This window comes from Hydractinia symbiolongicarpus, chromosome 6, assembly GCF_029227915.1.
Source record: "Hydractinia symbiolongicarpus strain clone_291-10 chromosome 6, HSymV2.1, whole genome shotgun sequence".
NCBI classification, from domain to species: Eukaryota; Metazoa; Cnidaria; class Hydrozoa; order Anthoathecata; family Hydractiniidae; genus Hydractinia; species Hydractinia symbiolongicarpus.
The window spans coordinates 8,802,090-8,826,559 of record NC_079880.1 but is presented as its reverse complement, the minus strand read 5'-3'; the positions used below and the strand labels follow the sequence as shown (position 1 = coordinate 8,826,559).

The window sequence follows — 24,470 nt, the reverse complement described above, 5'->3', positions numbered from 1 at the left end:
TGTTAGACAAAAAAATTAATACAAAAAAGGATTTGAATGAAAGCACAAAGGCGAACAAAATATTGTTTACACTTTAATAATGTTAAACAATAGTCAATGTACACTACAGTAGATTGGTAAACATATACATCGAAATTTGGTAGAAGATAGCAGAATTTGATAATTGCTAAAGGACATTATAGACAATCTGTTTAGTGACTATACATGCTGTTGAATATAATTGCTGTTAAAAATATTGAAAAATGTTAGAATTAAATTTGAATATTCTTCTCTTTCTTTTTTATCTTCATTACTTTCAAACAACAGGTGGCCGCTTTAAATAAAAAATACAATGATAAAGGTACATGCAAATACGTCTGTTACACCAATCTCAATGTGTATAATTAAAAAATTTGTCGTGCAACTTATTTTAATATACACATTGTTATTGCTAAGATAAAAAACGGATAATAAAAATATCAAATATCAAAAAAGAATCTTCCAAACTCATTGTTACACACAATGTGTGATAATTATGTTTTTTAATGTTTTTTAAATAAAGTTACATATACATAATGAAAACAGACACAGAAATTTAACCCTAATGATGAAAATCACAGTAAAACACTTTTGCACAAATTAGATTTAAATGCTAGTCGTGCTTTTTTTGTTTTGCATTACACATTTGTTTTCGTATTATTAGAAACAATCATAAGCAATAAAGGTGTAGATACACTTGCCAAGTTCTTTAGGCCTGTTAGAAAATCGCATCTAAGGCAAGTTCATTTACGTCAAAATTGTTAAATTACAAGGTCAAAAAATTTTCAGACCACAACACAAGCAACACAGTAAGTAACACTACCTGTTTTGACTACCAAAAATTTTTAACTGTCTAGCAATCACGATAATTATCAAAAGTAAAATATTTAGTTTAAGTGCTGAGCCTTTATATGTAATTTCCAGATGAAGCAAAAAATTACTGACAACTATGACATTTCTATGTAGATAATTAGTTTTGTTTTTCCACACTTTACATTTTTACAACATGATGTGGGGCACACTTCATGATTGTGAGATGACTTGCGGTGGCCATCACTAGCCATGTGCCATTTAGGAGTGCAATGTACCACACCCCACCACTTTTCCTTACTATCGTGAGTTTTTTTCCTGTGTAACTATTTTATTTTACAAACAAATGCATTAAAATGTCATCCCAAATGTTTCTTTTCATCGACTTTGCATAGAAAAACAAGGTGCATCATTTCAAAGTAACTGTTACTATTTATCATTTTAGATCTCTTATCTAGCATTCAAAAGTAATTTTAGGATTTTTATTGTCACTTAGGGTACTAACCTTAAGTATATATGTGAAGTATATCTCTGTTTTTTATGTATATCTATTATTATTATATTATATACTAGTCCTTAGCCCTTGGAACAATCCACGGGGTCTCCCTTCATTTAAATTAACCTGTTGCAACAAAGTGGACAAAAATATACCGCATTTGGTATTGGTGAGCATTTTAAAAATTTCATGTTTCCGTTACGGGACGCGGCTTTCGCGGACACACAGACAAAATACAGCTACTATTAAAGAGATCAAAGTTTTCTTGGCGTATAAATAAACGTAATATATAATTATTGCGGATTGTACATCATTTAACAGTGATGTATAGGGAAGGTTTTTTTAATTATTTATTTTGTTATTTGTTTATATCTCAGCAATCACAGTGTGTATGATAATAAAAATAATGAATTGCAGCAATGGGAAGGAGATAATTGCATGTGTCTTATTAATTGTATCTTAATTTATTTTTTGCACTTTCAGTGGCCACATGTTAACATATACATTTCATTTCAATGTTAAATTAATAATTAGTCCTGGACACAAGGTTGAAATACATTTCAATAACACCTAGAAATGATACCTGCCATACTGTGGTATTACCAGAAGCATATTATTGTGCTCAATGGGAGTGCAGATTTTGGTTTGTGTGTGCCAAGGTCAACAACATTGAAGAATGTGAAGGAAAGTTCGAGAAAATCACAAATTTTGCCAGCTAAGTCCCTTCAAAATTTTGAAAATGAAAAACCTAACCTGGTCAAATATTCTTTTGCTAAATATAAGTTTCCTGCAATGTGCCATATTCTGAACGATCTTAAAGCAGGGTCAAACAGGCGACAACAAGATTTATCATATCCTGTCAATAAAATAGAACCAAACTAATTTTTAATCCATGATCTAATAATTCTGACCCATAATACACTGTTTTAAAAACTTACTAAAAATAAAGTTTGAGAACCAAAATAATTTCAGTTTGAGCAAACTAGGAGACAACTTTGGAACTGCACAAACAACTTTATTGATAAAAAAGCAGTGTTTTTATTTAGAAATATACATAAAGTTGCGTTGCAAAAATTTCTAGGGGCAGGCCTATCAATAAGAGGAGAGCGATCGCTCTTTTGCCCAATTTTGAGGAATAAGAAATTAGCGGAGCCATAAATTGCTTCCCTAATTCCACAAAATTTTTTCTGGTTGAGCAATATCAATTCATCTAACATGGAAATCAATGTTATTTTTCTTGTTTGCGTTAACAAAAAACTAAAATATATAAAAAAAAGTCAAGATAAAATAAATAAAAAAGATTTTACCGTATTTTCAGGTATATAACCTGGGGGTTATAAGTTGATTTTTACAAGTTTCACCGTTGGTGCGGGTTATATTGTGATGGGGGTTATGTGATAAGTTTTGTATTTTCTGTCATTTATTGCGAAATTTAAAGTTTATACATTCAATGAAGAAAATAGTACCAACGGGATAAAATGCGTACATTAATATCTACGTAATCTCACTTCAACTACGTGATTTAATTTATTTTACACAGTGAAATTGCTTTCTTTAACTTTCTATTGCTTGCCATTGCTAATATTACAAGCTCTCTCTGAAACACAATTCTGGAGATCATTTTTCTATGTGTTGAATGAAATTCTAATCTATTTATATCTTTGCAATCACATTAAGCACAGTGAAATGATTTGCTTCTGGTAATAGAGCAATATAGCAGGTATCATTTTTAAGTTTAATTGACACGTATTTCACAATCTAGTGCCCCGGACTTAATTATTAATTCCTGTCAAAAATTTTGAAAAATGATAAAATTAAGGTATAGATAATAATTTTCTTTTTTTATCTTCGCTACCTTTGAGCAACAGGCAGGGGCGGATACAGGATTTTTCTCCTTAGGTGGATTTGCGAAGTGAAGTCCACGCGTAATTTTGCGTAGCAAAAATTGCGCGTGTCAAATCAGCTGGGGGTCTACAGGGGGCGCTGTTAACCCCAGAGTCGGGTTTGGGGGAAAGCCCCTGAAGCTGAAGCTTATTTACCTATTTCAGCACTCCAAAATGCAGCAGACAGGACCTTTACAGGTCCATCTGTTACATATTATTTAAAACAATCACAAAATTCAAGTGAAAGCAAAATAATGTTTTCAGAAAAATTAAGGCTAAAATTAGACAGCCAGCAAAACTTCTTCTTTCTTCCATATTCACAAAAATATTTGCAAGCATGAATATAATACCTTTTGGCTAATATTGAGGCTATAAATTCTCAGAAACTAGTTCAGTACATAATTCTTTTGAATCGGTAAAAACTTTTCACATTTAATCTATTTAAAATATTTATTAACATGAAAAAGGAGGCCTATAAGAAAAATAAGCAAAAAACAACAACACAAAAATGCATATTTAAATAGGCTTTATTTGTATTATTATATCATAGCAACAACAACATAAACAACAACAGATAAATACAATAAAATAAAAAATCATCATCATCATCATCATCATTCTCGGCTTAACGTCCGTTTTCCATGCTAGCATGGGTTGGACGGGGTATATTAATGACCCTCTTCCAATCTGATCTAGACTGTGTTAGATCTAAACTCAACTTCCTCTCTATCAAGTCTGTCCTTATAACCTCCTGCCAAGTCTTTCTTGGTCTGCCTCTGGGCTTTGCCCCAGGAACTATCAAGTCTCTACACTTTCTTACCCAATTATCCTCCTCCATTCTTTCCAAGTGCCCCAGCCAATTCAATCTTCTTATCTGGATAACATCTTTAATTCTACAGAGACTTAGCCTGCTTTTTAGCTCATCTGAACTCTTTCTGTCTCTCAGACTGGCATTACACATCCACCTAACCATTCTCATATCATTCCTTCAAGATCTTCCTGCTTCACTGCCCATGTCTCACTACGGTACAACATAACACTTCTTACACAGGCCTCATACAACCTACCTTTTACCTCAATTGACAGGACTCTGCTAGTCAATAAAGGAAGTAACTCTCTAAACTTTTTCCAAGCAGAACCTATCCTGCAAGTAACACAACTTCCAACACCCCCTTCACTGCCCAACATATCACCTAAGTAACAGAAGTTCTTAACTATCTCTAACGAGCCACTGTTGTACATCATTAAAGCTGGAAATACTTCATTCTCTATAATCTCGCCTTTGCAACGCTTGCATACAAACTGTATGCCAGCTCTTAACCTTCCACTAATACTACTGCACTTCTTATGTACCCAATGCTTGCAACTCTGACAAAAAATTGAGTTACTACCAACCCCTTTCCTGCAAACTCCACAAGGCCACTTTCCAACTAGTGGTGGCCACCGAAACTAGTGGTGGCCACTGAAAATGGCTAACTAGTGGTGGCCACTGAAAATATCAAAAATAAATATAAAATACAATTAATAAGACACATGCAACTATCTCCTCCTCATTGCCGCCATTCATTTTATTATGCACACTGTGATTGCTGAGATATAAATAGTTAACAAAATTCTGTAAACATTAGAAAAGAACGTTCTGTACATCGCTGTTACAGACAATCCGTGATAATTATACGCCAAAAAAACTTTCACTTTAGGTTTATAACCTGATAGAATGGTTTTTTATTTGTTTGTTTGTTTAATCGCAGGAAACAAGAGTTATTATTGGCTGAAACTAATGTCTACAAATAAAAAGGAAACAGCATTGTCTGATTTAGTACTGTCGGCATTAGCAGAAGATCGACTTGTCAAATTAATTTTAATTCATTATTACTTCGGCAATCGGAGACAAGGAAGTTAAGACTAAAAGATTCGCTACTTGTCTGCAGCATGAAAAAAAACAGAACACACACACATGTTTATAAAATGATTAGGGTAAGTAAAAATACGCTGAATGTTTTTCTTAACATGATGCGGGTTACGCAAAGGTGTGGGTTAGCAAAACAAATTGATTGAAATTTTATGCAGGTTATACGAAGGTGCGGGCTATCTGATAGCATCTAGTTTATAACTTCCTAAAAAAGCTGAGCTGCGGGTTATACGTGGTGCAGACGAACCACGATAAAATCGTGGTCTTTATTTATAACAAGCATTCAAACATTCTATCGTGGCCACCACGCTAATATTATTATCTCCACAAAGGATCTTGTATCCCACGATTATTTTCGCGAGCCCCACGATTTTTATAGCCAGTATAATTTAATATTTTTTCTTCTCAAAAAAGTCTTTTATTAAAGTTAATTTGTTTGTTTCAGGTTTTATCAAGTTAAAAAAGCTCGTAGTTTTTGCTTGGTGCATACTTTTTCGTCATGGACGCGATCGTATTTTTGCGAAATGTCATATTATCTAGAAAAGTTAAATTTGTCTGCGCCGATAGAAATGTTTTTTAAGATCACATTTAAAAGTTTATAAACGAAGAGCGGCAATAGAAATGTTTTTTTAGATCGCATTTTAAAAGTTTATAAACGAAAAGCGGCAATAGAAATGCTTTCTTAGATCGCATTTTAAAAGTTTATAGACGAAAAGCGGCGATAGAAATGTGGTTTTTTTACATCGCATTTTGATTCACGAACAATTAAAATCTATTATGTAGCTAGCTTTATGACAACGAATTAAACGTGTTAATTTATTTTTTGCTGTCGATTTTTTGATTTAATTGATAAACTAACGGTCTTTGTTGTTTTACAATAGAAGTTATCTATCGTGGAAGCCACGATGTAATATTTAACTTTCGTTAGTGTAGTCCACGAAACATGATCATGAGATCCATGATTGTTAAAAAAATGCACATCGTGGACTATCGTGGTTCGTGCGTAAGATGAAATAAACACGAACCACGATGTTAACAAACCTTTTCACAGTACTGTACATTCTGAAAGTTAGGTGATGGTGAGTGTAAGCTTAAGCCATTTTCCTGACTATCAAAAAATTTATACTTTATTAATATACTTTGTAAAGCTTTGGTGAAGGGTCTCTTTAAGAGACAAGAGAGGAGTTGAACGTCGGTTTGCGCTAGGAAGGGCATCCAGCTGTAAAACAATGCCAAAACTCTTTATTTATGGCCGTAAGAACAGTTGATCAGACAAACTGCGTAAACAGGGCTGGAACTCTAAGGAGTGAAGGTGTCGCGCACCGTAGGACAGATCTCAGGTGTGAGCATCGTCAGAGCGTTATCGAGCTATCACATCACAAGGTAGATAACACTAGGTTGAGGATGGCTAGTGTAAATGTTGGTAATCTGAGAAGTAGAGCAGGTGAAATAGTTGAAATGTTAGAGCGTAGATCTGTTGATATGTGTTGTGTTCAGGAAGTCAGGTGGAGAGGAGCTTCAGTGAGATTTGTAGAAGATAGGAGGGTAAGGTATAAGCTTTTTTGGATTGGTAATAGTGATGGATATGGAGGAGTTGGCATATTCATTGCAGAGAAGTGGGTAGAAAAAGTAATAGATGTTATGCGTGTTAATAGTCGTATTATAGTGATAAAGTTTTTGATAGGTAATAGGATTGTCACTTTTCTGTCAGTTTATGCTCCACAGTGTGGACTCAGTGAGGAAGATAAAGATAAGTTTTATGATAAGTTAATAGCAGTCACATCAAAATTTTGAGACCCTGAACTTGTCATGGTGGGTGGCGACTTTAATGGTCATGTTGTGAAGTCATCTAAAGGTTATAGAGGTGTGCATGGGGGCTATGGATTTGGGAGCAGAAATAAGGAAGGGGAGAGATTGCTTGATTTGGAATGGCAACGGACATGGTGGTTCGCAACACATCATTCATTAAGAGAGAGAGTAGGCTGATAACATATGAGTCAGGTGGCTGTAAGACACAGATTACTTCCTGGTTAGAAAGTCAGACACAAAAGTGGTGAAGGATGTGAAAGTTATATCGGGGGAAGAGTGTCTTTTCCAGTATAGGTTGCTGGTTTGTGATATTATCTTGAAGAGTGTTAAAGAAGCCAAGGGAAAGTACAGGCCCGTTGTAAAGTCTGAGAGCTGAAGGAAGAGATTGTAGCAAGACAATTTAGTGCGAAAGTTGAGCAGTTAGCCCACAATGGTCAGTGTGATAGTGACAATGTTGAAAGTACTTGGACTACTTTGAAGAATGGTCTTCTAGAAGCTTCTGATGATACATGTGGGGGGACAAAAGGACCAGCTAGACATAGACAGACCTGGTGGTGGAATAATGAGGTTGACCAGTGTATAAAGGAAAAGAGGAAACTTTGGAAAGAGTGGAAGTCAGTTAGTAGTAAAAATATTTACTTAGAAGCTAAGCGTCGTCCTCGTACAGCAGTGTATAAGGCAAAATAAGAAGCAGAAAGAAACAGATTTGCAGATATGTTAAGAAGGGAAGACCAGCACAATGAGTGTGTATACGTAAGTGTATACGTAATGATGAAGGTGTTTTGGATAGCACAGAGGAGGAGAAAAGGCTTGGAAGAATTATTATCAGAGGTTGCTTAACACTGAGTTTGATTGGGATGAGGATAATTTGTCTGATGATGATGTTGTAGAAGGGCCAGCTATGCTACGATTAAGACAGAATGGGTAGTGGAGGCTATTAGCAAACTGAAGATTGGCAAGGCTGCAGGAGTATCAGGTATTGTTGCAGAGATGGTAAAAGCATCTGGATATATTGGAGTTGAGCTTATTACAAGTCTTGCTAATCAGATTATAAAAGATGGTGCTATTCCGAGTGAGTGACAGTCGAGTGTAATAGTGAATCGTTTCAAAGGCAAGGGTGATGCATTAGAAAGAGGTAAAGAGGTTTTTTTCCAGGCGTGGCACTACAGATGCAATATTTTTACTCAAAAAGCTTCAGGAAAAGTATTTAGGAAAAAGAGAAAGAATCTCTATTTTGCCTTTGTGGATTTAGAGAAAGCTTTTGATAGAGTGCCACGTAAAGTTATTTAGTGGGTTGTGAGGGTTATGAGGTTAGGTGTGGATGAGTGGCTAGTTACGATGGTACAGTCTTTGTACAGCAATGCTAGAAGTCGTATCAGGTTTAACGATTCACTTAGTGATGAATTTAGTGTAAATATTGGTGTACATCAGGGTTCTGTACTTAGTCCTTTGTTCTAGTCTTAGAAGCGCTGTCAATGCAGTGCAGAACAGGTTGTCTATGGGAGTTATTGTATGCAGATGATTTGGTTCTCATAGCAGAGTCGATGGAAGAATTAGTTGAAAAGTTTGAGAAGTGGAAGAAAGACTAGAAGAGAAAGGGCTAAGGGTAAACACAACAAAGTCTAAAGTCATGATTAGTAGCATTGCAGCCAAGTGTAACCTTGTATTTGGAAAGTGGCCTTGTAGAGTTTCCAGGAAAGGGGTTGGTAGTAACTCAATTTTTTGTCAGACTTGCAAGCATTGGGTACATAAGAAGTACAGTAGTATTGATGGAAGGTTTAGAGCTGACATTCAGTTTGTATGCTAGCATTGCAAAGGTGAGATTATTGAAAATGAAGTATTTCCAGCTTCAATGGTGTACAACAATGGCTCGTTAGAAATAGTTTGGAACTTCTGTTACTTAGGTGATATGTTGGGCAGTGAAGGGGGTGTTGGAAGAAGTGTTACTTGCAGGATAGGTTCTGCTTGGAAAAAGTTCAGAGAATTACTTCCTTTGTTTACTAGCAGAGTCTTGTCAATTGAGTTAAAAGGTAGGTTGTATGAGGCCTATGTAAGAAGTGTTATGTTGTACGGTAGTGCAGGCCATTCCTTGAGACGAGTGCGATCGCACGCGCACTCGCCCGCACACTCGTAAAAAAAGTTATGAGTGCTTTTTTACTCGTGAATTTTTTTGTTTTCTAAAATATTATAGAGCGATGAAAAAGGCTATTACGCTGATTACTCTTCGTGATTGATTTTGTTTCAAAGATATTTTCTTCATGTTTTCATACTCACTTTGATAATTGATCTTTATTTAAAAAAAACAAGTGCTCACATGCTTATTTTCTTTTCACATTGATCCCACTCACTTGCTACATTTTATTTTGAAACAATGACTGAGTTGTTCTACAGTAATCCCTTGTGACGTATTTCGAATATCACCTGTTCTATATGATAAAATGTTTGTATTTGAAAAAAACAACAACTTCCTTCCGATGTTGAATTATCATGGAAGCAAAGATAAAGCGAGTGGAACTTTCAACATTTAAATCATATGGACAAGAAGAAGTTATAGGACATAAAACAGAAGAAAGAAATAATAAGACATACATAACTTTTATGTGCAAAATACAAAGATGAAATTCTCTCTAAATTGAAAGGATCAGTAAAAGTGAGCGTCGCGTCTTTCATCAATGGTACAAGTGTTGTGTCCAAGTATCAGGTAAGAGATAACAAAGTTTATTCTATAATTTTTATCAACCTCATTCCCAGTACTTTTTACAAAACTATGTAAATTTCATTTAGTTGTTCAGACATATTGATAAAAGTCAAGGTCACCAGATTGCTTTGGAAAAAGACCGTATGAAACCTCCCGAAGAACGAACAGTTGCAGTTAGGGACAGTGGTGCGTTAAAGCAGAAACGTGTAGATCTCATGACAAACGAAGCCAGCAAACTTGCATATGAAAAGCTCGTACGAACAGCCTACGAAATGTGCTTACACCCCACTATACCTGTCACACAATTCAAAACTTTTGTTAAAGTTCTGCAAATAAACGGAGTTCGTTTGGTCACAGGTATGAAATCTTATTTATTGTAAATTCAACCTGTGGAACCTGTATAATATTTTTTTTTTATATTACAGTTTGAATTTTTTTATATCTGAGTTTCTATATTCTACATGAAATCCATCTGTTTTTAATTTCAAAACTTTGTTACAAGACTTTTGATTTTTAATACATAGGACACGACAATTCGAAAACAGCGAGACAGTTGATAGATTGTATTTACGCTTGTGTCATCAAAATGTGTGCAGAATTAATCCGAAGAGAAAATTTCATGTCCATACTGTCTGATGGATCTCAGGCACGCAAAACAGGCAGTGACAAGGAAATGGTCTTAACTCGAGCTAACAAAGACGGTAGGTTATATTTTCGATAGGATACCTTTCTTTTGTAGCGATAGTCATCATTGTGTTCTCAAACAAAAACATTTGTTACTAATACAGTTACTACAAGTTATTACAGGAATATATAAGCTGATCTGATGATAAGATGATCGGATCTGATGCACAATCACTGAAGGATGGCATAGACCACGTTTACAGCGTTTACATCAAGGAAATGTTCCTCTTCGGACTATACTACAAAATTGATTGGAATGACCATGGACAGAGCAAGTGTGAACGCTGGTTGCCGTACTGGCCTCGTTACCAGAGTTGAAAATGATGGGAGAGAATGGCTAGTAAAGATTCACTGCGCCAATCACAGAATCCAGCTAGCTGTGAAGGAGGCATGTAAAAACACGGCCTTGACTGATATTGATGACTTATATCAGATGATATTTAGTTTAATGAAAAACTCTGGCGAAATTAAAAGCGGAATTAAAGCTGCCTGTGGTGTACAAGATATCCAACATTACACACTCTCCAAACTCACTGGAACTAGATTCGTTGGTCACCGGAGAACAGCATTTAAACGATTGTTGGCAGTGTGGCCAGCTATCATAACCACTTTCGACAATGTTATTGCTGACGAGAAAACAAAAGCTGATACTAAAGCAAAAATAACAAGAAAGATGAAATCTTACCGATATCTTTGTTTGACTTGTGTTTACCTTGATGTATTGGAATTGATCACTCCAGCATCCAAGATATTTGAAGGAGAGGGTTTGTACCCATTTGAGTTGGATCATATCATTAAAGAAACTGTAGCGAACATGGAAGACGCCATTGCATGTGCCGGCCAAGAGGAGGAAAACCTAACAAGTCACCTTGCTTCGTTCCCTTTGATTGATGGTGATGTTGTAGCCAGTTTCATCAAAGCTAGTGGTCCAAGAAAAAAGATCATCGAAAAAGAAACCTCACAGGTTACACTGGGTGATTTAACTTTGACTATAGATCAGGTGAGGCTAAACGCATGCGAAGTGAAAAAGGATGTTTTGGTCGAACTCAAGGAACTTCTACTGGAAAGATTCAACGATATCAACAGTGATATATTTTCTGCAATGGAGTGGTTCGATCACAAGAACGGGCTGCCAGATCGGGATTACGCAGTTAATGACTTGCTCTTGGTAGCTGACCATTTTTCAAAGCCCCTCCCAGCCGCTGGTTTCAAGCGTGACCATGTTATTGTTAAGTGGAAGGCATTTAAAAATCATGTTAATGCTCGTTACATGACATGTGATTTCCGAGTGATGTGGAGAAAAATTTTCGCACTCAAGAAAAATGAATTCAAGAACATCTGCCCTCTTGCTGAGATTGTTATCGCACTGTCGGGGTCTAATTCTACGATAGAACGAGCATTTAGTTGTCTTACCATGATGCTTTCTGATAAACGTCTCTCAATGAACCACACTACAATGGAGAAATTACTTACCATCTGCAATAATGATAAACTTTTCACCAATGAGGAAAGGGAAGAAATTATCAATGAATCCGTCGCTGTTTTCCTTCGTAAGAGGAGGACAAAAAGAACAGAAGAAAAAATTCCAGTGAAAGCTCCCCGCCTAGAAGTTATGAACATTTCAGACAGAGATAGTGAAGACAGTGAAGACGATCAGACAACGGAAGAAGAGGATGAAGGTTTCCCAAGCGATGGAAGCACGTCTGAAGACAATGAAAATACTCCTATGAGCCTTTGGACAGTTAATAGCGATACAGACAGTGACAGTGATATTTGAGTATTTTATTTTCACTTTTTTTGTAGGGTTTTGTAAGGCTTTTTTACTGGATTTACTCAATATGTTTAAGGATTTTATGTGTACAATATTCCCGTGGCTTATATAATGTTTGGTTCAATATCGTATTTGAATGATGCAATTTATTTCTGTATAAAAACTATATTTTGAGTATGCCCACGTGGATCAGTTATTTATTAGAAGTGATTTTCATATCTTTTTAGTTCTCATCTTTTCATTGTTTTTTGTTAGAAAAAGACCTTGTAATATTATATTTTTACTAGAAAAGAACATTATCTTTTTAACTTTTTTTGAACAGCAGGAAAAAAGGTGTTGTGCAATAATTGAAATGTATTTTTATACTTTCACCACCAGGTAGCTAAAGATTAAAATACCTTCTGGTGGCCCACAAATATAAAAACGAAAGAAACTGTTTTTAAACAAATAATTGTTTGTACACAAGGAGAGTATGACGTGAATATTAGGCCAAAAATAAATACTAAAAAAAGTTGTTTAATAAAACAAAATTTTGTTTATACACAATGAGAGTGCACAAAAGTATATCGTATTAAAAAGAAGTCCAGAAGTTCTCTCTCCAACAAGACACAGTAGGCAATAAGTCAGCCCTGCCCTCGGTTTTGTGAGGAGAGATGTTCTGCAAAGACTCTATCAATTGAGTCTTCTGTACAGTTTGCTTCATGTTGAACTGTGCCCGTGATAAGCATTTTCGACGCATGTCACCGGCGACTTCTGCGATATACAACCTAATGATGCCCTGACCTTCAGTTCGTAAAGAGCACGTGCTCAACGTACTTCCTAATGAGTTCATCTCGAAACATAGAAAGCCAGTTAGCAGTGAACTATTAACTTAACGAAGTAACCATCGGGTAGGTAGGTCAATGGGACTTGTACTCCATTTCCAAATCAGCTGAAATGTATCTCACGTCTGCATTTTTATTGCCGACGCAAAACAATCTAATTTTAGGGGCGTTATGCAGCTTAAAAAACATAACGTTCTGGTAAACAAAAAATAGTGAAGTGTGAATCACACTTGCAAATATTCACATCGCACTAGTAAATTTTGTTTACGAGTGCGATTTTTCGCACACCATAGCACTCGTAATTTTTTTAGCGGGTGCTTTTTGTAGCTCTGGCATAGTTTTATTTAAGACATGGCCTGTAGTGAGACATGGGCAGTGAAGCAGGAAGATCTTGACCGTTTAGAAATGAATGATATGAGAATGGTTAGGTGGATGTGTAATGCCAGTCTGAGAGACAGAAAGAGTTCAGATGAGCTAAGAAGGGGGCTAAGCATCCGTAGAATAAAAGATGTTATCCAGATAAGAAGATTGAATTGACTGGGGCACTTGGAAAGAATGGAGGAGGATAATTGGGCAAGAAAGTGTAGAGACTTGATAGTTCCTGGGGCAGCCCAGAGGCAGACTGAGAAAGACTTGACAGGTTATAAGGACAGACTTGATACAGAGAAAGGTGAGTTTAGGTCTAACACAGAGCTAAACTCACCTTCTAGATCAGATTGGAAGAGGGTCATTAATATACCCTGTCCAACCCATGCTAGCATGGAAAACGGACGTTAAGCCGAGAATAATGATGATGATTATGATGATGATGGTGATGATGATGATGATAAAAGCTATTTGTGTTTCTGTTAGCCAGCTGCATCCTTCCATTTCCGCGTTTTTTCAACATTCTTTCTTATAACGAGTTTGTTTTCACCCAGAGGCAGATGTAGCACAAATGCGATTTGTCAATTTAGCTAAATGCCAATCACCACTATGGCAATAACTTTAGCCAAATCGTTAAATTTTGAGGGATCTTCTTATATCACTCCATAGGTTGAAAAACCCTGTGAATACAGAGACTGTCTCTATTTTTGAGAAAAATGGCATTTCGTTACAGGCAGCGTCCAAACTCAAGTTGCCATAAAAAACGTCAATTTGAGGTTTCTTTCTCATACCCACCTATATCATATGTGACACTTGCATAACATAATAGCCATTACATCATAGTTGGTTAGTTGTTTTTTTACATTTTAAGCTTATACATTAAATGCAAAAAATTTCGGACAAAAACAATTCTGAAAATATTAATGTCTGAAATATTTTAGGTCTGAAAGAGCTCTACAAGAAAAAAAAAATGATTTTTAGATATTTTTACGACAAAACTGTACATTATCATTTTTACTGCGACTCTTATTGTCGGTAAAAACGATTTTGTCATCATTAGAGTCCTCGCCTTCTCATTTGTTGGTTCATTTTTAGTTCTTGGTAAATTTTGGTCTATCAAGGTCTGCAGAGACTCCAATATATTGACTTTTCCTGTAGAAATTGAAAAATTTACAACAAGTGCAATTTAAAGACCTACTGATGAGATTTGCAATGGCTTGTAATTAAAGAAAAAAACTTTGCCTAAATTTTTCCACCGTAATTCAAAACTAAACCATGGCTCCTCCTGGAAATAATACACAGAATATAACCCTCAATATTTGTGAGACTTCCTATAGAAAAGTTGATCTCAAATAAAACGAAATTTTGTTGAAACTAAATTTTGGGATTCGCAAGTTTAATAACTTTTCGCCAAACTCAATTCTCGCAAAACGATTAATTAAGGTCATCCCCAGAATTCAATTCAATAAAAATGAGCACACCCATCTGCAAAATTTAGTTCTGTGAAATTTAGTTATTTCAAATTATATTTGAAATGTACTCACAAGACAAGTTTATAAGAATTACATCAAGACTTTTTTTCGTTATGCCTAGTTTTCAATGGTGTTTCATCTGCAGAGAAAACTTATGTTGAGACTTTTTTCTTTCGCCATTTCTAGTAAATATGCCAATCACAGCCTCTTATATTAGCGTTTATAATCTGGTCACAACGACATAATCAGGGCAAAAAATAATCTGGCTATGCGTACATAACCTGGCTCTCCTGTTTATAAGCAGGCAGTTTTTGAAATATGGGCAGAACAAACCTGGGGCTATGGTAACATTCACTCACCCATATTGAATTAGATAGATATAAGTGCATATTTTACATAGCTAGCCTCACCAATATCAAGGGATATACCCTGTTTATTATTTCCAGGAGGGGCCATGGCTTAGATGGAGAGTCCTAGAGTATTTAATGCTCATTTTGACCTACGCAGACCTAATTAGGGCCCGCGCTCTAGTAGACAATTCCCGGTAACATCCAATGGCTCACACAGTGTGCCATCTTCCCAATTTCCCTCACATGGCTTGGGTTAACTTGGGGCTATGGTAACATTCACTCGCCCATGTTGAATCGCTGTCAAGAGGAATCGAACCCCGGTCTCCCACACAGAGTACGAGAGCTATAACTACTAATCTACGGCCAAGGGCAATTGAACCCAGGTCTCACGCACAAAGAGTGAGAGTTATAACTACTAACCAGGTTCTAGGTTGTTTTTAGGTTGTTCCAGATTGTTTTAGGCTCTTCCAGGTTGTTCTACCTTGTTCTAGGGTGTTACTCTTAAATATTTTTGGCCCTGTTTCTGGGTATGTGCACCACTAAGTGGAGAGAAATGGAGATGAAATTCGCAACTAAAAGAAGGAAGCATAGCTAGAACATCTGATAGTATTTATTATAAAATTTAAATTTTTTTTAAACGGTTCTTGTAGTCAAAGTGGCACAGAAGAAATGTCAAACCTGAAAACTCACCCACCAAGAAACGTAAATTGATATTCCCTGTGGCAACTTGAGTATTTGACACACAATGATGACTCTTCTTAACAACACCATACAAACCCTACCATCGTAAATGGGACGAAAATGACTATTCAAAAGGTAATGAAGAGTACTGTATAATTAACATGAGTTAAACTTAGCACCTAGTGGACACTAGGTCTGTAGGGTTAAGTATACACATCGTCACTATTTTATACACATACAGATCTAGCTAGCTAGCTAAGGGATATTAGATATTTGGGGGTGGGCGAAAAATTAAAAAACAGAAACAAAAAATAAACTTAAAACTCGCCATGATGTCATCTTCAGCGTATCAAAAAACATAATTTTCAAGATTGGTATAAAAAAGGTCAAGGTCATTTGCATTTAAAAACACCGCTTGCAGCACACAACAACAAAAACCCACATGCAAAGCTTTCTTCGCCATTATGGTTGGAACTCGAAGCGGTTTTTGTTTATTGTTTTTTCCTTACAATTTCGAACCCAGAGCTCTTTTTGCTCATTTTCGACACTAAAACAGTTTGTCCCACCTGTGCACTCCAGAGGCGATTTTTGTTAATATGTCAGAGCAAACCCCAAAATTCAAATCCACAAATATAATAAACAAAAAGTAATTTCTCAGAGCAAATCTTAAATTAAAAGCAACTTTACGCTCGTAGTACAAAATTTTTTCCTGATAATGATCGCATGAGCAAAGAACAATAGAAGTAACCAATAAGGCAAAATGGAAATCATTATATCAAATCATCAACAGGCCTGACAAACATCTTCAGAATGATCCTACAAAAGTTAACCAAACCAGAAGCAAAAAACATCTTAATGGTTTAGAGACAAAAGAATAAAATGACGATATCAACTGATTTTGGGAATAATCTTGCGATCCACAACCTCAATTTTACAGCCTATTGGAAATACATGCAGGAAATCCAATTCGACAAATAGTGTCTTGCACACTTGTACGTGTACATCGTACATTATACACCTGTCAAATTTGTTGCTTCTGTTACCGGCAAATTTACAGCCAGTCACCTATTCATGTTGTCGTGCATTGTCAGTAGTTGTTGAAACCTATCCTCCTACCTGAAACTTACACGTAACGACACGAGACAACAGTATTGCTGACATCCAAAGGTTTGGAAAAGATTCATTAACGTATTCGCTAATCAAAATATCCCATCTGAAAAAGTTCCATGAACACATCAACAGCCCCCAACGACAAATCAATTCGCTGTTGAACTTTACACAAGTGAATTCATGCTCAAATTCACGAATGGTACCATTTCAGTCAACGTATCGTAAACCTACTGGTACTGACCAATAATTGCACATCAAACCATTAGATTATCTTTTCTTCATGAAATTGAATCGCATAAACAATAATGCAATGATCGCAAATAGAAAAATGAAAGAGTTAACTAAAAAGTCGAAAATAAAATAAGGCACAATAAATCCAGTTGTGAGACATAAGAGAAAGTCACTGCATCAGCGTTTTTATCATTTGTTACCTGACGAACAAGATTACACCAAGATCTTATTTATTAGAAGCCACTGAACTGGATTTAAAAAATTGTTAAGCAACTTCAGTTCTGTACAAACACAAGCAACACAAAAAAAATATTTGTTGTAGTATGGCACTTTTCCATCATTTGAATATCCTTTTAACACTCCAGCATTTTTTATGTGTTAAATTTGACAAAATGTTTATTAAAAATTCATAGCAGGCGTTTTTTAATGAAAACTAATGCGTGCACCATATTTAAAAATTTAAATAATTTTACGCGGGAACTCATGTTGGAGATGTATTAAAAACAAAAGAAAGATCACCAAAAGCTTGACATATTGTAATTCACTACCTCTTAGATTTCACGCAAAAAATTATCTCCAACATTTTATGTACATCTATTTTATTTCGAAATACAGACCGAGTATTTTCATGGCGATGATGGAGATAAAAATAAAAACAAACCGTGAAACGGCTTGTTAAATATATGGGATTACAAAGATTTGTTATACAATGTTTAACATCATAAAGTACACTTCATGTTGATAACAAATACAATCATAATTTAAAAGTTTTTAAAAGTTTTTATAACATACATCTACAATCGTACGAAACAACTCGGCGCTACATTACCAGAACTTAAAGCCATCTCAACCAACGCATATATGAATTCGTTTCGCTTCATCGTCACTAGCACATTTAACACATGTCAATCTTTAGGTGGAAATAAAAAACTCGGGAGTGTATACTAATAAAAAAACTTTGTCCAAACGAAGCAAGCTTGGCATCGGAATGATTTAAGTTTATAACTAACTTCCCTCTCAATAAAAAAAGTTGTGCTGCAAACATTTTAAACTGATAAAATAAACGTGCACAACTTCTAGTGTCAAAAAATAAGTAGATTTTACGCAAAAAAAATTTCAACTAAAAAAACCCGCATTTCTCAACTACAATTCATTTTTCTTGTTTTTTACGCAATCTTTCGAATATACCTTACATAAATAATGTTGTAGATTTTTCTTTTCTCGGTATTCTTTGTACAACTCGTCCTCACCAACATCGCCGATTATTTCAAAACATTTTCGTTCCAACCTAAGTAAAAAAAGCAAAGACAATATAACTACAAAGATTTTCTCCCAAATGTGTCGCATAGCTAGCAAACATGAAATTTGACGCAAAAATTTAGGAAAATTGTATATGCAAAAGGCGTATTTTTATGTTTGAGATAAGTGAAGAACATTTCTGGAGGATCATAAAACATGGCTGACAATTCGGGCCAGTATTGCATCCCTGATGCGTTTTAAATCTATGCAGGAAGTGCGTCTGTGCGTTTAGAAATAACACTGTTAGATATTCGTTTTATTTATCACGCATACCTTCCTGGCCACTTTCCTCCTCCGTACATCATACCAGGTATTGCGTCCGCTTCAAGACCTTTTCCAGATATTCGATTTACACCGTTGACAGTTTTAAGACCATAGCTAAACAAAAGAAACGGGTTTAAGAAAAGTAGCTAATTTGGTTATCAAACAACTGAAAGGATTCGCAAAAAATGATTCGCAAAAAAGGATTCGCAAAAAATGATTCGCAAAAAATGATTCGTACTGTAGAGTGTTAGTGATATCTTATTTTAAATTAATAGTCTCGGTCCAGACTCCCTAATATGAAAAACTAATGAAACTCTTAAGAGTAAAAAAACTTCCTCAAGGTTCATATTGAATGTGAAAATTAAGGAAAAGTTGACAAAGCGAGAAAAAAAAGCGCTTCACAAATTTCTGTAGGTGAAAATGTGGTGGGTAGCCGATTTTCAAATTTTGGTGCGACTTCTTTTGTGGATTTACACCCAATTACAGGACTAAATTTTGCAAACAAGAATAAAAAAAGGAGGGGGTATACATCAGTACATTGCATTTATATAAAAAGAAAAACATTTTCTAACATTATGATAAAGACACATCAAAAGAAAAATAACATTTCTAAAACAACTTACTTTTCCCATGTTTTACCATTGCACAAATTTTCAAAAAGATCCAGATACTCTGACTCCTTTAATGCCCTTCCCTTTATTTTTTCTTCGCCTTTATTTAAAGCTTCGGTCATCTAAAAATCAATTTCATCTAATGTAATCAATGTTAGTTGTAAAAGTTACTTTGGAAAAAAAAAACAGAGAACAGCCTAGTTTTATTAAAACTAGCATAAAATCATTTTCACAGATCGTGAGTTGTACTTTTAACTTCTTGATATATTTCTGATCTACTCTTTTGTATAACTTTTTGAAGTATTTTTGATGCATCAATTCAAGCTGTTATTATATTTCTATGCATGATAGAAGTTATGTACCTCAAACATCTAAACAAAGTCAACTGTTTTGCAAACAAGGGTAAATAACAATCCCTTGTAACCTATAAGTGTGGCCAAACACATGAAAAAACTGTTTCCAACACATCATTAATATACCCCGTCCAACCCATGCTAGCATGGAAAACGGACGTTAAGCTGAGAATGATGATGATGATGATGATGAACACACCATTTCCATTCTTGATTTTTTTTAAAAAACAAGTTAGCGAGTAAGGCCACACACACACACACAAAATTATTTGCGACACAGCAGTTTTCTGGGTATTTTGATTCTCCCAACGTTGCTTGGTAGGAGGAAAAAAATGATGATACAGCTAGTAAACATACCTATACGTGAACAAGGAACCTTTTTATAAACACAATTTGTGTTTTATATTATAAAAAAGAAACAGTTTTTTCCACAAAAAACTGCAGTTGTAGTACACATATAGGTGTGATAGCCTTAACATGAAAACTTCAGGAAATCTGAAATTCGATTTCCATAATTTGATGTATAATTTAATGGCATGAAATTACCTGATAGGCCACAGCAGTACAGGCGTCGCATTTTAAGTTATCTGGCATATGTGCTGAATGCTGTTCTTCGTCTGATAATTCAGGAGATGTGAATGACATTTTTTCTCCTTGCTGGCAAAACACGACTCCACAAAACAACACAAGTTTTAAAAATATATACATATTGCTATAATAAAAACAAAAAAGGTTAAATACACGAAATCTATACACTGTTGTCAGAATCTGCTGCCTTAACCAATGGGAGATTTTTTCAAAGTTTACAGAGCTGGAAAAGGGAAAAATTATGATACAAATGTGGCAAATATTAGCAACCAATGAAATGGAGTGCTTCAAACGAAAGGAAGCTTGTTTTATTTAAATTAAACTACAAGGTCTGCTTTTTTATTGAGAACTGGATAATTGTACTGACTTTGTGTTTCAGTCCTATCAATAAGAAAATAACACCCTAGCAATAAATCGCTCCCCCAAGGTTACAATAATTTAAACTGGGCGAGCAATCTGAATAAATAGAATAAGTTTATAAATGCAATAATAAGTTTATTATATTTAAACAGACATGCTTGATTCTTCTCCTTGGCCAAAAGTGTTCTAATACTAAATATTGCAGCCTATCACTTTGCTCTTTTTTACTGTCGTCACGTGGAAACTGGGAACAAGTTATTATAAAACCGCCATCTTAGTGCCAGTATTTCTTACTGGCTTATAATTTTGGACAAGCCAAAAGGGAATTTATATATAATATGACAAGCCACATACATTACAAATCGTGGAGAGTATTTTGAAAAATCATATTATTTTTGGCTGTTACGATTAATCTATGAAGCCATATCTATATTATAATACCCGCATACGTCTGTCCGTCTGTCACTCAAAATGGTAACCACAGTAGCGAGACATGGAATGCGGTTAATAAAGGACCGGCTAAGCCGTGGATTTATCACGGGTAACCAACTAGTATGTTTAAATTGCTATAATTAATCATACGGTTTTTCTCAAATCAGAATTTAGGAAACTATTTCTGGCAAGTGAGCAAGAGAAAAATAAAACTTTTAGCATATTTTATATTTTTGCCCTTTTGTGTTTTAGGAAGTAAAGATATATCAAAGCAGAATAGGAATAGGAAATTTTATTTACATGTTATTGTCTTAAATGTTGTTACTTGTTGATTTCTGTGCCTTACTGACAAATAAAAAGCTTTTTCCCCTTTACAGCCAGGATTTCTTTTTGTGTTCAATATGCACTTTACGTGTGTGTTTGGTTTTTCTTTTATGGTGCTAATTAACTAACGCTTTAGGTTTGTGTCTCAAGCGTGCCTTTTTAATTAATCAAAATCGTGACAGAAATAATTTGTAAATATTTAATATTTATTTGAAATTGCTAATCTTTATCTTTTTCGGTCAGATGTGTTAATCAATACAAAACATTCTTTTTTACCACTGTTGCATTTATTTGAGCAAAATAATTTCGACTTTTCATAGTATCTTTTTTATCACAACATGTTAAACTTCAAAGTTAAAAGACGTATGATGAGGAAGGAATAAAAAATACGCTTTTTCATAAAGATGGAAGGGGGGAGGGGTTCAGGGAATTTACTTATGTTTATGAGCAAAGAAAAACCCATGCAATTTGTTTTCATAAACAAATAGGCAATTGAAAAGCATTCTAAGTATTGTCTGGTTGCATATTCGCCTATCTCAGCATTTTTAAAATGCAATAAAATTGCTGTGTGCAAAATAAAAAAGGAATGACGCTTCTGTTGAGCAGACAACAGAAACAACAATTTGGGCAGATTAGCGCAAAGACAATAAATTTACCATGCAGAACTTATTTTAATATCAAATTGATAATTATTATTGTTGGTGGTGCATAAGTTTCTGAAAGTATATGTTGCTGCCAAAGTAAGCGACACAATTTAACAAAACTCGTACTTGTTTTCAACGGCTAAAATAATTATACAGAAACTAACTAACATAAAGAATCAATACGCATAGAAAAACAAACAAAAGCAACAGGGTGGAAACACACACACAAAGAAAACAAAAAGGGGCTGGTCACACTAACCACAACTAAAATTTGATCAGCCCAAAAAGGGGTGTGGCAAAATGGCTGACCAAAACAAACTATAGCCTAAGTGTGACCAGAAAATCCAAAATGTCACTATATAAATTATATAATATCTAATAATAAATATAAACTTACTGGTAAAGTTTATGCCTAACTTATGCAGTGCAGCAACAAGAACAATGTTTTTGGTAAACACCAAGAATGACAAATACTTGGTCAACACCAAGAATGAACAAATACTTGGTCGACACCAAGAATGAACAAATATAACAGAAACAATTTTTCATGTCATGTCTTACTAGTGAGGAGACTAATTTCCAACTGACTGCAAAATGCAAAAAAAACATCATATATATATATGTCCCTTGAGACATACCTAAGGCCATTACCATTATGTAAAGAACAAAGGTAGCATTACTTTGGTTTTGCAAAAGGTATTTTTACCTAATTGTGAAAAAATATACCATAACAACATAGACTTATGTTCGCGTTGATTAATGATTCTTTAGTGGATTAACGGATGTGAATAAGTGCTAATTTTTTCTTCAAAAAACCGAACACAACAGAGTGCATTGAAGTCTTAAATGTGTTTATGTATAAGAATATCAAAATTCTAACCAAGCTGGTCATTATTCTTATTTCTCTGTTGTTTAAACAGTAGACAAATTACGTTTAACCAAAAATTCCAGCATGGTATTCCTTTAAAGCATGTTCTTAGAAAAGAAAAAGCATGTAGGTGTACACTATTCTAACTTTATTTAAAGTTTTCCTACCCAGCAATTTTCCTCGTTTTGCTTTTTTTAGCAACCCTTACCACTCATCTGGATAACCTTTGTTATAATGCTTTTATAAGAATCTGTTTTGTTTACTGGTATTTCAGGTTAAAAAATAGGCTTATTGTTTAGAAAAAAAAATGAAAAACAACACAGAAATAAAATAACTACCAGGCCCTGTTCAAATTTTTATATTATTTAAAAAAGGGTGTGTACTATCACATTTTTTAATTTGTTTCCTCAAAAAAAATTTTTTTCTCAAATATCGCTGATCACCCAATTTAGCTGCTTCAAATGTGTGCAAACTTAATGGCTACATCTAGACGTCTTAAATTTTTATTTTGTCCAAAGTATTCTTTTAGCAACTGACCAGAGTCATTTAAGAGGCTTCAAAACATAGTATGGTTTGTGGTTACAGGCCAAGTAGCATACACCACTTTGGTTTTCTTAAATGTAAATTGCTCAACAGAATTGGATGTGTCACTATTGTGAATGTATTGTAGGTGCACCTTTTTAATAACTTAAACAAGATGCAGCAGCTGCATCTTGTTTAAGTTATTGTTCTTTTTCAAATTTAGGCATGTTGTGTTATTCTTTATATATATACTTCATATTTTTTGTGTACTTAGCTATAATGCATTATTTTGGCTATAATGCATTATTTTGGTTGTCAATTTTTGCAAGAAGTCTTATAAACATTATAAACAACATGTTACGATAAAACTTGTCTATAGATGAATTCCATTGTTTAAATATTCAGCGCTAAGCTCTTTCGGCTTTGGCATTTCCATAGCAGGGAAAAACATGGGCGCGCTAGGTGAAGCAAAGTAATAATCGGTTCATAATTAGTTCTCACGAACGTATTTTTATGACTTTTAATGAATTCAAATAAATCAGAAGGCATCAACCTGCACTTGATAATAGTTTATAACCCCAACAATGTCCCCGTTAGAAGAAATTCACAGTAAAAGACCTTTCTTCACAAAATCCTAGCATCTTCTTTTTTCCTGCCACGCAAATGTCAGAGCCAAGGGAGCTCTTACCACTAAAAAGTAAACAAATGACGTCATGCTGGAATTCATCTATAGCTAGCTATAGCTTAAATTAAAACTTTAAATTACAATAATTGCTGTTCTAATAGTCATATAGTATTCCAAATCTTAAACCTTATATAATTTTTGCTGATAATTCCAAATAGGCAACTTGCTCTCTCAAGTTTTTTTGTTTGTTTCTTCAAAACTTTAAACAGACAAAGTTTGCTTTCCATGGATATGATGCAAACCTGTACTACATTGAATATAACCTAAACCGCCACTGCTGCTAGCAAAACAATGAAGAAGAGCCAATAGCCAGAAGACACACGGCGGGGCAACAGGACAAGACGCGATATTATGATGCGTAAACAAACCTACTTTGAAAAGGAAAGTGAATGTGTCTACCATATT

General features: G+C 34.7%; 1 protein-coding gene across 1 annotated transcript; it reads right to left on the bottom strand.

The window, feature by feature from the left end:
- Positions 1–17,773: 17,773 nt before the first annotated feature.
- LOC130647948 (marginal zone B- and B1-cell-specific protein-like) lies at positions 17,774–20,376 on the bottom strand. Its single transcript, XM_057453957.1, has 4 exons — positions 20,189–20,376; positions 19,302–19,411; positions 18,688–18,792; positions 17,774–18,403 (listed from the first exon to the last, which is right to left on the bottom strand). Exons 1-4 carry the CDS (start codon positions 20,348–20,350, stop codon positions 18,259–18,261), a joined length of 522 nt encoding a protein of 173 aa, XP_057309940.1. The 5' UTR covers positions 20,351–20,376; the 3' UTR covers positions 17,774–18,258.
- Between the last annotated feature and the right edge of the window lie 4,094 nt (positions 20,377–24,470).